We start from the raw sequence: 13,756 nt of genomic DNA on the forward strand, positions 1-13,756 counted from the left end.
TTCCATATAAGCTTTTAAAATAGTTTTTCTAAGAAAACCAGTATATATAGGTTGTGGCTAACTTGAGATAAGGGTAGAAAATACAGCTCTAGTTGTGATCATCAAGGTATATATCTGGAAATGGTATTTCAGTAAAGTTGGTGTATAGTGCTGTAACTCTAGAAGTGTTCCCAAACCTAAAATTTGCCTCCATAGGCTCCCAAAGAATCTTTCTTTACAAAGTGTGAAGAAAATCTGTTTATAAGCTAGTTTTCTTGAATTGCCTTCTTTCTTCTCTTCATTTAGAGAATCACTAGGACCTGCTTACAGCTGCTATGTGCTTGAATAGAAAATGGAAGAAATGCTTCTGATCTAGACGGCAGTTGATGTGCAGAAAGAAAAGCAGTACATGCTAGTTGATTTTTTAAATTTTTTTTTTAAACACAAGTAGGATGTGACAGCTGGAAGTACCTTGTATGCAAAATGTTAATGTGGTTTGGAATTTGACAGATTAGAAGGTCTTCAAATAAATAAAGTGTATGCAAACACACATATATGAAGGATTATGGATCTTTTATGAAAAACTTTATTGAGGTGACTATCCTTTTATTCTACGTAATGTATTCCAGACTGTCTTTCATTTATAATCCAGTAGGTGTTTTCTTTAATCTTGGAAGACTTAGTCACAGTTGTCAAAATAATGAGCTATTCGTGGTGTAATTTTTCTCTCCAAGCTTAAGTAATTGTTGCCAGAAGAAACAGTTTGGAGGGTTTTTTTCCCCCGTAAGTTTTGATTTTAATACTCTTGAAACCTCATGAGATCTAAGGTTTCTTAGGGAGCTCCTGCAGTGCCTGCTGTAAAGGATCACCTGTGAGATTTGGGTCAAACAAGAGCACCTGAAGGATGTCTGCCAACCTGCAGTTCTTACACGGATGCTTAATTTCATGCTCGAGTCCTAGCTGGATTAAAGGGCTTAATTATGTCATAGCTTCTGGCAAGCTGGGAGTAGTTATTAATGTGTGTAGCATGACTACAGGTGGTGTCTTGACAGGCAGCCGGTGGCAGTGTGACCAAAAGAGAAGAATGAGCCCCTACTTGCAAACCACCTTCACCTCAGCCCAGCCACCCTTACACCCAGCCCCATGTCTGTGCTCTTCTCTGCCAGAAGCACTGATGGTTAGTGGCTCCTTCCCAAGGACCACCCTGAGGAGGGATGGGACTGCTCTTAGGAGCAGAGTTCCTGAGCTGAAATGCCACAGCTTGGAAGTCCTAGCAGCTCATCCGGTTCTTATCATCTCCATAGAGATCCAGAGGCTGGCTGAGAGATGCCTGACCTCAAGCCATTTGCCACCTGTCTTTCAGACCACACAGTGACCTCAGATCATAATTCAGAAACCTGGAGCTGTTTGCAGAGAATTGAAAACCTCTATGTCAGGATGTTTAAAGTAGGGCAGGAAGGTAGACAGGTCCCCTGATTTGCTGGTAGGCTTTGTAGAGGAGTTTCACACCTACTGTAACCATTAATTTAGATGCAAGTGTTTAGTTACAGTGAAAGTGTTTGTACAAGCTGTAGGCTGCTGGAAGCTCTTTCTCAAGAGAGGCAAAAGAGAATTTTTCCCTTAAGGTACCTGCAGCTAAAATAGATTATTATAGTTTGCTCTGGGAGCAGTAAGCTGTAAGGAGGTGTACTGGGATCTGAAAACTCCAGTAGCAATAGTGGCTATGTTGATTGGTGGCATCTTTTGACAAGCAAGAGTTTTTTGTAGATTTTACCTGTTCTCTTAAATACTGAGTGGCTCCAGCCATAGAGATGACCTGGTATTAATTAATTTGCGGTGAGCTTTATAACTGATCAGATGATTTAAAGTTTGCCTGCTCTAGTTTTTTTTTTAACAGAGTGAAAGATGGATGAGGTTTTTTTTTTCATCCAGAATAAGTCAGTTACATTCTGCTACTGTTTGTGGAAAGTAGCCAGGTGGTAATAATGTAGAGGGGTAATGGATTTTCAGTTTTTCTTACTGAAAAACGATTCTGGGGAGAATCAGGCTGCCTTGCCCTCTTTATATGGCCCAAAAGACCCAAATGATATGGAAAATAATGTTTTGTAAGTGAAAGTATGTTTGATATAGCTGCCTGATGCCTTTTACCATACTGGTAGCTACAAAACATTCACTATTGAAGATCTCTGGAGAAGACCTTGTATAGTCTCTCCCTTAGAGACCTATAGTATTGAGCTGCTTCTTGTAAATTTTTTCTAGCCTGTTTCTTTTGAGGCCTCTGTCTTCTGAGTAATTGTAATTTTCTGGGACAAGAATGAAACCTTGTGGAGGTTTTGTTATGTGCACCTTCTTACCACTTGCATCTTTGGAAACCTCCTAATTATTGACTTCAGTGAAATCTACTTTAAACCCTCAGTGACTTGCATTTAAAAACCAGTATCCCTTCAAGTGACTTAGACTCTTCTAAAAATGCTTTGATGAACATTAGGAAATATGTATGCTAAATACAATCTGATGTAAGTGTTATGTGTCTCTTGGAAGCATTGAGAGCATACTGGAAGCATGTTATGTAGAACAGTCTTGGAATAAATGCTTTGTTGTGATTGCTTCAGAGTGGCCCACTCTTGTCCTGTGATTGCAGCAAAATAAATACGAGCATGCCAGGATTCATTGTCAGTATCCAGGTCCTCTTTCCTAAGCTTGTGCATAATGCAATCTCCTGGTTTGAAGGACAATTATCTGCCAATAAAGGCAGAAGCTTCTCTTTGAAATGGAGAATGTAAACCCCCCTCCCTCCAAAGTATTATAAATTTGAAATTAAGGGACTCTCAGGCAAAGATATGGAAATTAGGAATAATAGTTCTTTACTGGGAAAATTAAAATAGAAGTACAGTATTAGAAAAACAATTCCAACCCTGATGGAGTCAGAATACAACCTGACACCCTGTCAGTCAGGGATTTGGTAGCAGTCTGATCAAATGGTGGCCGCAGTCCCCCTGTGGTGGCAGATGTGGTTCAGCTGAAACAGTGCTCCTGTAGAAGGGTGCAGCCTTCTTCCAAAAGTCCAGGGATGATGTAGAAAGGTCTGGCTTCTCCTCTAGAATCCAGTGGAAAGAAGGTAATTTGCTGTCCAAAATCTCAGTTTTTCCTCTAGGTACGGAAGGCTTGGCTCCTCTCCCTGGCTGGAGCATCTCCCAATGGGATAATGTAATTTTATCAGTCATCCAGTGGGACTCAATGGCCCAGCAGCAGATGATATCTTCCTGGAGTGGACGGGTTGTGGAAAAGATAAAGATGATTGCCCCATCTTGTCTTAAAAATGGTCCATTAGCAGATGGTATGTGCCATGGAGATAAGGAATCACTACCCCACCCGGTTTTAACAGGTGGTGATAGAATACACATTTCTGGCCATATCAACCCAACACACGCAGTTCTTAAATAATTCAGAAAAGTGTTGGAGCTACTTTATATGAATTTAGTAAAGGTAGTTATTCTGGGGCTGGCAGGTGTCTTAACCTCTCTCTGGTACATTCTGTACCAGCATATGAGGGGTCCCAGACTCTTACTAGTATCATTAATTGCTACTGCAGTGCAAATGCTGAATAATTTTGTACTAGGTAAGTACCAGCCTTCTTGGGATAGGAGAAACAAAATGAGTTTTAAAAAGGCTGATGTGTCTGCTTTTTATCAGGTCTGCTTAATATGTTTTGTGTTAAGTGCAATGTCAGGATCTTGGCTCATTGGATGCAAATGTAGCAGTTCTGGTTTTTGTTAGGAATGCTCTGCCCTGGTAATCTGAAAACTAAATGCCACACTCCTGGGGGAGTATTTATTATAATTCCCATATCAGAATTTGCCCTTTATGATTATGTGGTACTGGTGTCAAACCTGTTTCTTACTCCTTTACAGAAAGGACGTCTTTCTGACGGCTTCCCAACTCCAGGGTGTGCAGGAGGCTCCAAAGGGTGGCAGGTATGTATATTGAAAGCAGAGGAGCATATCCACAGCAAAGGGGCTGTGTTGGATTTGTGATGACTCTGTTACAGGTGTCCTCATTAACGAAACAAATAATTACTGCAAGAGTACTAGGGACTTAGTGCATACTGAAAAAATATAAATTAGGATTGAATTACAATAAGTTTGATGTATTATATTGTTTCTCTTCAAGACCAAAATACTCAGGAAACTTACCAGGAAAGGATTTTTTTCACTCAGGAATCTACTTTGTATTTACCTGTTCCTTAGTTACCGTTAAAAGGTCATGTTCAGCGTTTCACCTTCCCTGTGTTATGTGGCTTATGTGTATGAAAGGGTGTTGGGCTTGCTTTTGGAAATGTTTGACTGTGAAAGTATTGCTGGATACTTGTTTTTTGTTTTTTTAAAGCATATGTATCTGTTAATTCAGATATGCAGGTACTTTCACGTATGCCATTAATTGCCAAGAGGCAACTCTAAAATAATTTCAAATGACTCATTCAGTCCTGTGAGCCCAAGAAGAAATGAGAAAGAAACTGCAATGAGGAGAAATGAGCAATGTTTTTGATTGTGACAATATGTTTAACTGGTAGGAAAAGATGAACTTCAGGGACTTTTTTTCTTGGTTTTAGTTGCAGCATTCTCTGTCACAACCCAGGTTTAATATCTGGGAGTATCCAGTCAGGCAGAAAAGGGTCTTAGAATATGCCCGGGGAAGCTCTTGAATACTATGTTTGGGATAGGTCAGCATCCAAGTTAGCTCTTCCCTGTTGCTCTTTGAAGTTGAATCCTATTCCTAGTGATCTACCCACAATAATCTTAAAAATAAAGATTTTAATCTGCCTTGTAATTTTTTTATTTTTGTATTTTTTGCATAACACTTTATATTGTCATCTTTGCCCACAGAAAAAGAACACAGTAGTAAAAAAAACAGGAACGTGAGTTTAAAAAAGAAAGGATCTCTAGTAGTATCCCTCAGAAGAAAAATTCTCTTCTTTAAGCATAAGCATTCATTTCCTGAGGACTGCTTGATGGCACATTTATTGTGCAGAAACAGAAAATACTGATTTCTGTTTCCTCAGCTTATATCCTCTTTCAGCACTAGTGCACATCCTCTAGCAAGCTTTTTGGTAGAGATAAAGACCACACCAAATTGTCTTTAAGAATCTTTATCTAATTTGTAATCATCTAGCAACTACAAAGTATTTTGGTTACAGTTTGAGATGCAAATAATCCCTTGCTCTACATGTAAATTAATCACAAAGGGCTACTGCTGTGCTACTTCTAGGCTTTACCTTACCTCAAGAGAAAATGAATCCATAGGTATGTTATAAAAGGTTGTAAATAATGATGTTTTTCATAACCCTGGATAAAAATGGCACTGTGCTTGAGGATTTTAAAACTGTGAGAACTAAAGCAAAGGATATAACCAGCCTGTCTTTATTAGTCTGAAATTCACAAACTATGTAAAATAAAGCTCAGCTGTTAAAGGTAATTTGTACAGTTCTCACTGTGTAATTATGATTAAATACAAATTTGCTGACTTGTCAGTTTTGGGGAAAATAAATGAAAAATAAAGGTTTAAGCAAAATGTCGGACTTCTTGGCTTGTTCTTTATATATGGAGCTTTAGAATCTGTTATAAAATAGGCATCAATAAATATTAAAGCAGGCTTGTATTCTGTTAAGGCTTCAAAAGAAGGTTATTTAGGAAGAACTTGGAATTTATGCCCTCTGACAGTCAAATCCTTTAACTCACCCTTTTCTGCAGGCAGAAACAATTAACTCATAAATCTACTTGTCTCCACATTGAGCTTCATATCCCTGATCATAGTAGCTTACAAGTTATTCCTTGCAAGTTTTGCAAATTTTTTTGGTGGGGTTTTTTTGTTGCTGGTTTTGTTTTCTGTTTTTTTAATTATCTAAAAATAGCAGGGTAGACTGCCTGGTAAACCTGCCATGCTTGTTTTGCTCCTGACAGTCAGAAGGAGGGGTGTCTTGCAGTTGGTTGTTCCTTGCTGTGAGGTCTTCATTTTGCTGTCCCTGGACAATAAGTGATGTGACAGTGATTTGATGGAGAGGTAGGGAGGTGTGTATTTTGAAGGGCCTTCCTTCAAGCCTAAAGGAAAGTGGTCTTTTGTCTGGCAGCCTCACTGGAGAGCTAGCATCACCTGTTTCATGGAGGTGTGCATTGCCTGGGGAAGAAAAGTGGGTGACTGTGTGGATGGGAGAACAAGTACAGAGTAGATGAGGGATTGCAAGGAAGGATAAACCCTGTGGAGGAGAATAAAGAGCAATACAGAAAGGGAGAAAGGTTATGGGGACATGTAATGTGGTTGGGGAATCATGAAAAGAGTGGTGGAACTAGGCTGGGATGGCCAGTGCTCCTTTGGCTTTCTTCAGGAAGAGGCTGGATCCTCTCTGTTGGTAATGATTATTTCTTGGGAATCACAAGAGTTCTAGTGATGATGCTGACTGTTTCTGGTGTGTTGGTAAATTATCCTGGTTTTAACTTTTATATACCTATAAAACTAGATCCACTGAGCAGTTTAGGTAATACCAAGCCAAACGGAGAAGTTGCACACTGCAGCTAAGTGTTTATCAGAAGAAAAAATATTTCAAAACCAATGTTGCAGAATTGGCCATTTCCTGGTTTTGAAATTGCAGATTTTGGCTAACTTATGTGGTATTTGCTCATATAAGATACATACTTAGATACAGCCATACCTTGCTGACTGGGGAAGACACTTGCCTCTGGGTTGTATTACTTACAAAAAAACCTGGATACTGGCAAGGGTTGTGGAATTGACACCTCTGAAAGATGAAATTTTGTGTTCACAAGTACTTTTTTGTGCATACTTTGCCTCTGTGTCCTGGAGGATGATAAAGATTACAGTCTCCTTCCTATGGTTGGCTTTCTGGCTTCTCACACTGCGTGACTAGGATTTTATATTTTTCTAGAAGGTGGATTGAACATTGCCTCCTTGATGTCCAGTGACACAGATGTGAGAGGTAGATGTTTTCTGATCTTGGTGACAGTGTATACCATCGCAACTCTCTGTTTTCAAGACTTGTGTTAATATTCCCTACTAGCAGTTATACAGTCTGAAATTTTTCTAACAGCTTTGAATTTTTGAATTTCTATCCTTATTTCTCTGTCCATGCATTACAATTATACATGTCAAGGGGAGTGTTCACAGCTTTAAACTTCCAGCTGTGCTCTGCCAAACTGACAGGAGCTGTATTGATTGCTTCTACAGTTGCCCTGTTTTTAGTCACCATAAATACAAGCATTGTGGAAAACTCATTTTGCTCCAATTCATTGTTACACATTGATGTAAAATTATCATCCGAGTCCCTAAAGTACGGATTTACTGATTATTTACCTCAGAAAATTTTTTACAGAATTTTTTTCAGTTTTACAGAAAAGTAGACCTATGGTTACTTCAATCAGATTTTAATTAGGTAGACAAATATTTCAGGCTTTTTTCTGCTTTACTAATTTAGAGTACTTGTTTCCAAGCAAACTGTGGCTTATTTTTTGGGAGTCATGCTTTAAGGAGATCTAACTTTTCAGAGTTTCAGAGCAGTCAGATCTTATCAAAGCTAGTAAACACTGATGAAACTGAGTTAGTCTGGAAATCAGGCCATTCATTGTCTGGGCCTTTTAAATTTTTACTTTTTCTTCCTGTACCCCTTGTATTATGTAAAAAGAGATTCGTATTAGATTATGGATGACCTCCCAGTGTATGTCAATAAAGGGCTTATTCCAGATAATTTTCAGCACAGGGAAGGGAGGAACAGGGGAGAGTAATTAAAGTGAAGGCTAAATTAAAGGACAAGGCTCTGAGTGTATTTTCACCTCTATTTAATAGAAACGAGAACAAAGTAGATCTTGCACAATTGGGCATGTAATGTTCACTGTAGTCTGTTTTATTCCTTTCTATAACATGCAAAATTCTGACCTAAATCATCAAGTAATGTCCCACTTGTCAGACTTAGTAATGTGAAAAAGGACCATTCTTGCAACCCTCTACAATAGGAATGAAATCACAGATTTCCATTTTGTATAGCCAGAGCAATTCTCAGTCCACACAGCAAAGCAGGCACTGAAGGATCCAGACAGACCCTTCGTTTCCTTCCAAAGATAATGTAATTTGTTTCAAGTTTCATTGTCATTTTGCATTTACTGAGGTAGGCAAGCTAGACTAAGAATGTAATGTGACTGTAGGAAAACTCAGGATTTTCCTTTACTAGGGCTTATATTTGCTAATCATGTTTGAAAGTCCAAAATATGTACAGAACTTCAGAAGTCTCCTCTGGAGTTGTCTCTGCTATATGGTGTTGTACATAACTGATAGCTTAAATGTGTCCTGGCTATCTCTTTAAAAAAAACAAATTAAAAAAAATCAAGAGTTAACAGGGGATTGATTTTTACATGCAGTCTTCTCAGTAACAAAAGGCAGCATTAAGGAAAGGATTAACTGTGTGTATAAATAATGGCTCAGATTATTTATTCAAACGGCTGTTTTCCTCCTTATATTTGTCTTAAAATGAAATAGCTAAACTGCCTGGAACTTTAATAATTGAAGTATTGTAACATTTTTAAACGCTTACCTGTAAAGCTGTTTGCTTGCCTCAGGATGTCATACCTTGTAACTCAGATCTGAGTGGACATTTTTTAGTGTATTGGAGAAAAAAACCCTGAAATTCCTTGTATCTTACAATAAACAGGAAGGATGAGAGACAGAGAAAAAAGCCTAGTAAGCTTAACTTAAGACATCTTGCCTTAAAAACCAAAATGATTTGTATTATCTGTTACTAACAGTTGGATATGATCCAGAGTGCTTTCCAAGACAAAAAAAAAAAGGAAAAAAAAATTAAGTTACAGGTTCAGCTTGAGCAAGTTAGGCTTGTTTGGATTTTTTTTTCTTAGTAGATAAAAGATTTATAGAAATAAGTGAGATTTCTAAATCTTCTAATCTTGTCTGTGATCATTTAGTAAAGCAAGTGTAAACACTTAGAATGTGCTTCTACTCAGCCTCCTTACTTAAGATCCACTGGCTGTGCTGATTAGAGATTCCTTGCCTTTTCTTGCTTAAACCCAGGTCCTCCCAAAGGCATCTCACTTGTGCTTCTTTTTGCTGCAGCTTCCCCTTAGTCTTTTTACCTCTGTGTTTTTCAGGTACTGTCTCCTTCCTTTATAATGTTACTAATGATTTTGTAACCTTCTGTGTTATGGGTTGACACTGGCTGAATGCCAGGCATCCAGGAAAGATGCTCACTGACTCTCCTGTGCAAGTGGGCACGGGAGAGAAAATTTAAAGAAGAGTTTGTGGATTGAGATAAGGACTGGAAGACATTGCTCATCAAATATCATCATGAGTGAAGCAGGCTCTAATTAAAGATATTAATTGAAAACATTACTAACACAATCAGAGCAGGATAATGAGAAGTGAAAAAAGGCCCTTAAAAACAACTTTGATGCCCCCCACCCTCCTTCCAAGCTCTACCTCCTATGCCCCGTGGTGCAGGTTGACAGGGAATGGTCAACTCATCAGCCATGGTTTATCCTGCTGCTCAGGGGCAGGAGTCATTCCTGCACCATGGGGCCTCTCCCACAGAAGACAGTTCTCCATAAACTTCTCCAAAGTGAGTCCCTCTCATGAGCTGCAGCTCTCTATGACCTGCTGCAATGTGAGTCCATCCCACAGGCAGCAGTGCTCCCAAAATTGCTGCAGCCTGGGTCACTCTTCCTCGGGGTGCAGTCCTTCAAGGACAGGCTGCTCCAGCATGGGAGCAGAGCCCCTCTCTCCACAGTTCTCTCTGGGGGTCACATCTCCCTGCTCCAGCCTGGACTCCTCCATGGGCTGTGGTGGGTCTCTGCATCCCCATGGATCTTCATGGCTGCAGGGGCACAGCTGCTTCTCCAGGGGCTGCTGCACCAGGGGCTGCAGGGGAGTCTCAGCTCCTGCCCCTCCTTCTGCACTGACCTTGGTCTCTGCAGGGCTGTTCCTCTCACATGTTCTCACTCTGCTGTTCTTTGCCTGGAATTAAATCTGTGCCACCACCTGTGTTTCTATTTCTTCTTACAGATGTTATCACAGAGGCTTTACTATGATTTATAATTGGCCCAGCCTTGGCCAACAGCACGTCTGTCTTTGGAACTGCCAGGCATTGGCTGTGCTCTGCTGGACATGGTGGAAGCTTCTAGCAGCTTCTTCCACGAGTCACTCTTGTAGCCGACCTGCTACCAAAGCCAAGCCTTGCAAAATAAATACACCTTCACTTGCTCTCCTGCTGGATAACCTCTAGGTGTTACAGTTATCTTGTAGTACAGCTCTTGCTAGAGTCACCTCGATGTCTGAGGCTGTGGTGGCACAGTGAAAATTTAGCATCTTAACGCCCTGCTGCAAAGGGCAGTGTGGTTTTTTTTATCACTGCCATAAATGTACAGGCCTCAAAACCTATTTATAATCTAGTATTTGATGGTACTCACTGCTTCTGGAATATTCACCTAGGAGTGGTTGTAGGAAGACAGGAGGAATGGAGACTTCTGAAAGATGGTGTTGAAAGCAGTGAACAGTTTTGTTTATTAGGACAGACCTTTCTGGGTCTGAGAGAAATAGTTGACTCAGAGACACGGTGACTTTCATGGGACTGCCTATCTAGCAGTTTCACTGTTTAAGTGTTTTCTCCCTTAATTTTTGTATGCAGTTCATTAGCTCTTTGTTCCTGAAGCTGTATTTCTACCCCCTGCACACTGCATATCTTAAGTGAGTTAGTAGTATTGTAGGAAACTTCACTAAAAAAGACACTTCCATAAGGTCTCAAGTGTGGGAGGTACAGGAGATTTGTGTAACCATACCTACTATTAATGTGCACTTCTCATGTTCTTTACTCTGTGACCTTAGTCATAGTGATTTTTTGTTATAATTTTTTATTATTTGTTAGAGAGGTGGGATTTGCTGTTGAAAGAATAGACTAGAGTCAAGTTTTATGCAGTCAAGTTTTATGCATCAGGCATAATTGAACTTTGCTTAAGTATTTGCATTTTACATTCCAGATTGAAATGTTGCTTTCAATTATTGCCCATTTGCCATGTAACGTGTGTCTTGTTTTTAAGAATATGATTTTCAACAATTAATACATTTTATATTCAAATTAAGATATGTAGTCAACTGTAGAAATACTGCAAGATCAGTGCTATTTTTGGCAGTATTAGGTTTGCTTCCTCATCTACTTCTTACTTCCCTCCTCTCTCCACAGCATCATTTATTTCTCTAGTGAAACAGAAGAATGCACTCAGTCACACTTCTCAGCAGCTCTGCAGCCTGTGGAGTGTGTGGGCAGTCTCTGTATGCAGCATCCTGGAAAATGTGTGTTCTCTTGAAGTGATCTGCTGAAAAGCACGTACTTGTACTGTTGTTCCAGCTTCCCTTGTTGCATTGCTCTCAAGGGCTGAAATGCCTGGTGTCTGATACTCCCTGAGATCTCCATTTCATCTGCCAAAGAAACACTACCTGCTGCAGTTATCTGGTGAACCCCAAAGAGCAGGGACACTGAAGATGGCTCTGTGTGCTTTTTATGCAGTTTGGGGTTTGTTGCTAGAAGTGGTAATAGCATTTGGCCCAGTACCAAGGATCACTTGGGAACACAAAGGTAAGAACAGAAATTTAAGTATTGTGATGTTTGTAAGTATTGTAATATTTGCTCATCCTCAGGATTTCTGTGGGATTTGAAACTCAGTGAAGCTTTAGGTTCTTCTGTTCGATTTGGTCTGGTGTTGCTACTTTGCTCACCTTATGAAATGCTTAGGACTAGAATATTCAAAAGTCATTCAGATATTGGGTTATTGATTTTGGTTCCTTCAAGCAGCTTTAAAAACAGACCTGTTTTGTCAACAGAGGAGAAATTCCAAATTTGGCTTTCTCAGCTAAGGATACTGCAATTGAAACTTGTTTCAAGAGAAAATCCCAATAGGTGTATATTATTTTAAACAAATTATTTTACCTGGAGTCTGAATATATCAGCAAAATGCACCTCTCTAGCTAATAATCTGTTTTGATACTAAGCCATCCTGAGCATTAAATAAATCAACAGGTAAAGGAAAAGTAAGCATTTGGCCCTCTTCTGACAGTATTTTATGGTGACTAGATATGAAAGTCTTACTTAGAATAGTGCTTTTCTTGCATTTGAAATTGCAGCATGTATTCATAATCTCCCAATACAATAATCAAGAGTCTGCAAATACAAGTACCAAGAGAAGTTAGAGAAATCAGAGGATCCTATAGCTTTTAGTTTATTAATTTAGCCTGGATCTGAAAAGAAATTTAGAGCAAAGCCCACAGAGTAGTTACTTGTGAGTATGTGTGTTTTTTTCCCCTCTTTTCTGCTCCTATGCCCCCATTACCCATGTGATATGGATGCTTTAAGAGATTTTGTCTTTGGGTCCTTTTTTAACACTAGTAAGCAGCAATTGATTACTTACCCAAGTGTGCAATAACTGAACAAACCCAAACAAATACATTGGCCATATAATGAAGCAATCTTAAATAAGGATGTTAAATTCTGAACAGACTTTCTGCAGGGAAAGATGGATGGAGATTAAGAATGTAGTAAGTATAAGCAGATTATGACGTGACTGTAGGAAGTGTTTTTCCTGATTATTGGTATAGCAATTAGTGAGTTGCTGATACAGCCTTTTAAAAGGATGGCCTAGACAAGGCTTGTAGTTCTTGCTTAGACTCCTTGATGCTTCTGTCTTGTAGTTAAAATTTGGCAAGTCGCTTTTTAATGGTACAGTGAGGTACTGCCAACTCACACCCAAATTAGTCAAGATAAATGAAGTTTATTTTTGTTCCTACTGTTTCTGTCTGCTAAAGATTGTTGCTTTTAAATGTTGGAAACTTACTTTGAATTGAAGAGGGAATTTAGTTCAGCAGAGTTGTATGAACTAGTTCATCTATTCTGGGAAAATTTTCCTGCCAAGTAAAAGATTTCAAAATTACATACTTGAGAATATAGTTTAAAATTAGTGTTTCTGGAGTATTATAATTGAAAATGTGCAATTACTGATGATAGAATTGAAAGAAATAGTACATTGTTTTCATCTGTATCGTAAAAGCCATGCTTAATCTTGCATCTTCATGTACAAAAACTTTCAGTCATTTTTACATTATAGTTGTACAAAAAAATACTCTTTTGTATTAGTCAGTTTGTGTCATCTTTCTTCAAGTTATTCTTGTCCGTTCTACACGCTTCTCATTCCACTGCCTTTTCTCTCATATTTCCCTCTTTTTCATATCTTATTGATCTTCATTTTGATTTTATCCTCATGCTGTTATTTTATGTGTCTGCTGTGTATTTCATCTCTGGTTTTCACTTCACAGTCGGCTGCAAATGATTTGCTATTTGCTTCTGTATCTTCTTTCTGTTATGTCAGTATTCTGAAGAGTTGTCTTAAGGTGCAGGATATTTTGTAAGATTTGTTGAGGGTAATTTCAAGGGATGTGGTTACTGGCCTGATTTTCCACAGTAGATTAGTATATGGAAAGGAAAAGGTGAGGAACTGACAGTGGGTGTGGAAAATAGAAGTTTAGAAAAAGCAAGTAGGAAAAAAATGAAGGAAGAAGTGAGTTACAGGGATCCATCACAAGAAGAAGTACTTGAGCATTTGAAATTGAATGACAAAGTCAGGACAAGTGATTTTGATGTTGTTGGTGGAAGCTGCTGTTTCTGCTGAATCAAGCTTCTAAGGAGTCCCTTGTCTTCTGTATGGGTTGTCTGAACCTAAGTTTT

General features: G+C 38.9%; 1 protein-coding gene across 20 annotated transcripts in view; it reads left to right on the forward strand.

The window, feature by feature from the left end:
- SEMA4D (semaphorin 4D) overlaps window positions 1–13,756 on the forward strand; it is a 97,634-nt gene that overhangs the window by 51,285 nt on the left and 32,593 nt on the right. For 13 of the 20 annotated variants that reach the window (XM_079330995.1, XM_079330997.1, XM_079330999.1 and 10 more), the window contains 2 exons: window positions 3,891–3,953; window positions 11,225–11,617. In XM_079330995.1, the coding sequence (XP_079187121.1) occupies window positions 11,524–11,617 (94 nt within the window). In that variant the 5' untranslated portion in view covers window positions 3,891–3,953; window positions 11,225–11,523. The remainder of the gene's footprint in view (window positions 1–3,890; window positions 3,954–11,224; window positions 11,618–13,756) is intronic. The other 7 variants (XM_079331007.1, XM_079330992.1, XM_079330991.1 and 4 more) reach the window with 2 other exon arrangements.

This window comes from Erithacus rubecula (assembly GCF_903797595.1).
Source record: "Erithacus rubecula genome assembly, contig: SUPER_Z_unloc_2, whole genome shotgun sequence".
Classification (NCBI taxonomy): domain Eukaryota; kingdom Metazoa; phylum Chordata; class Aves; order Passeriformes; family Muscicapidae; genus Erithacus; species Erithacus rubecula.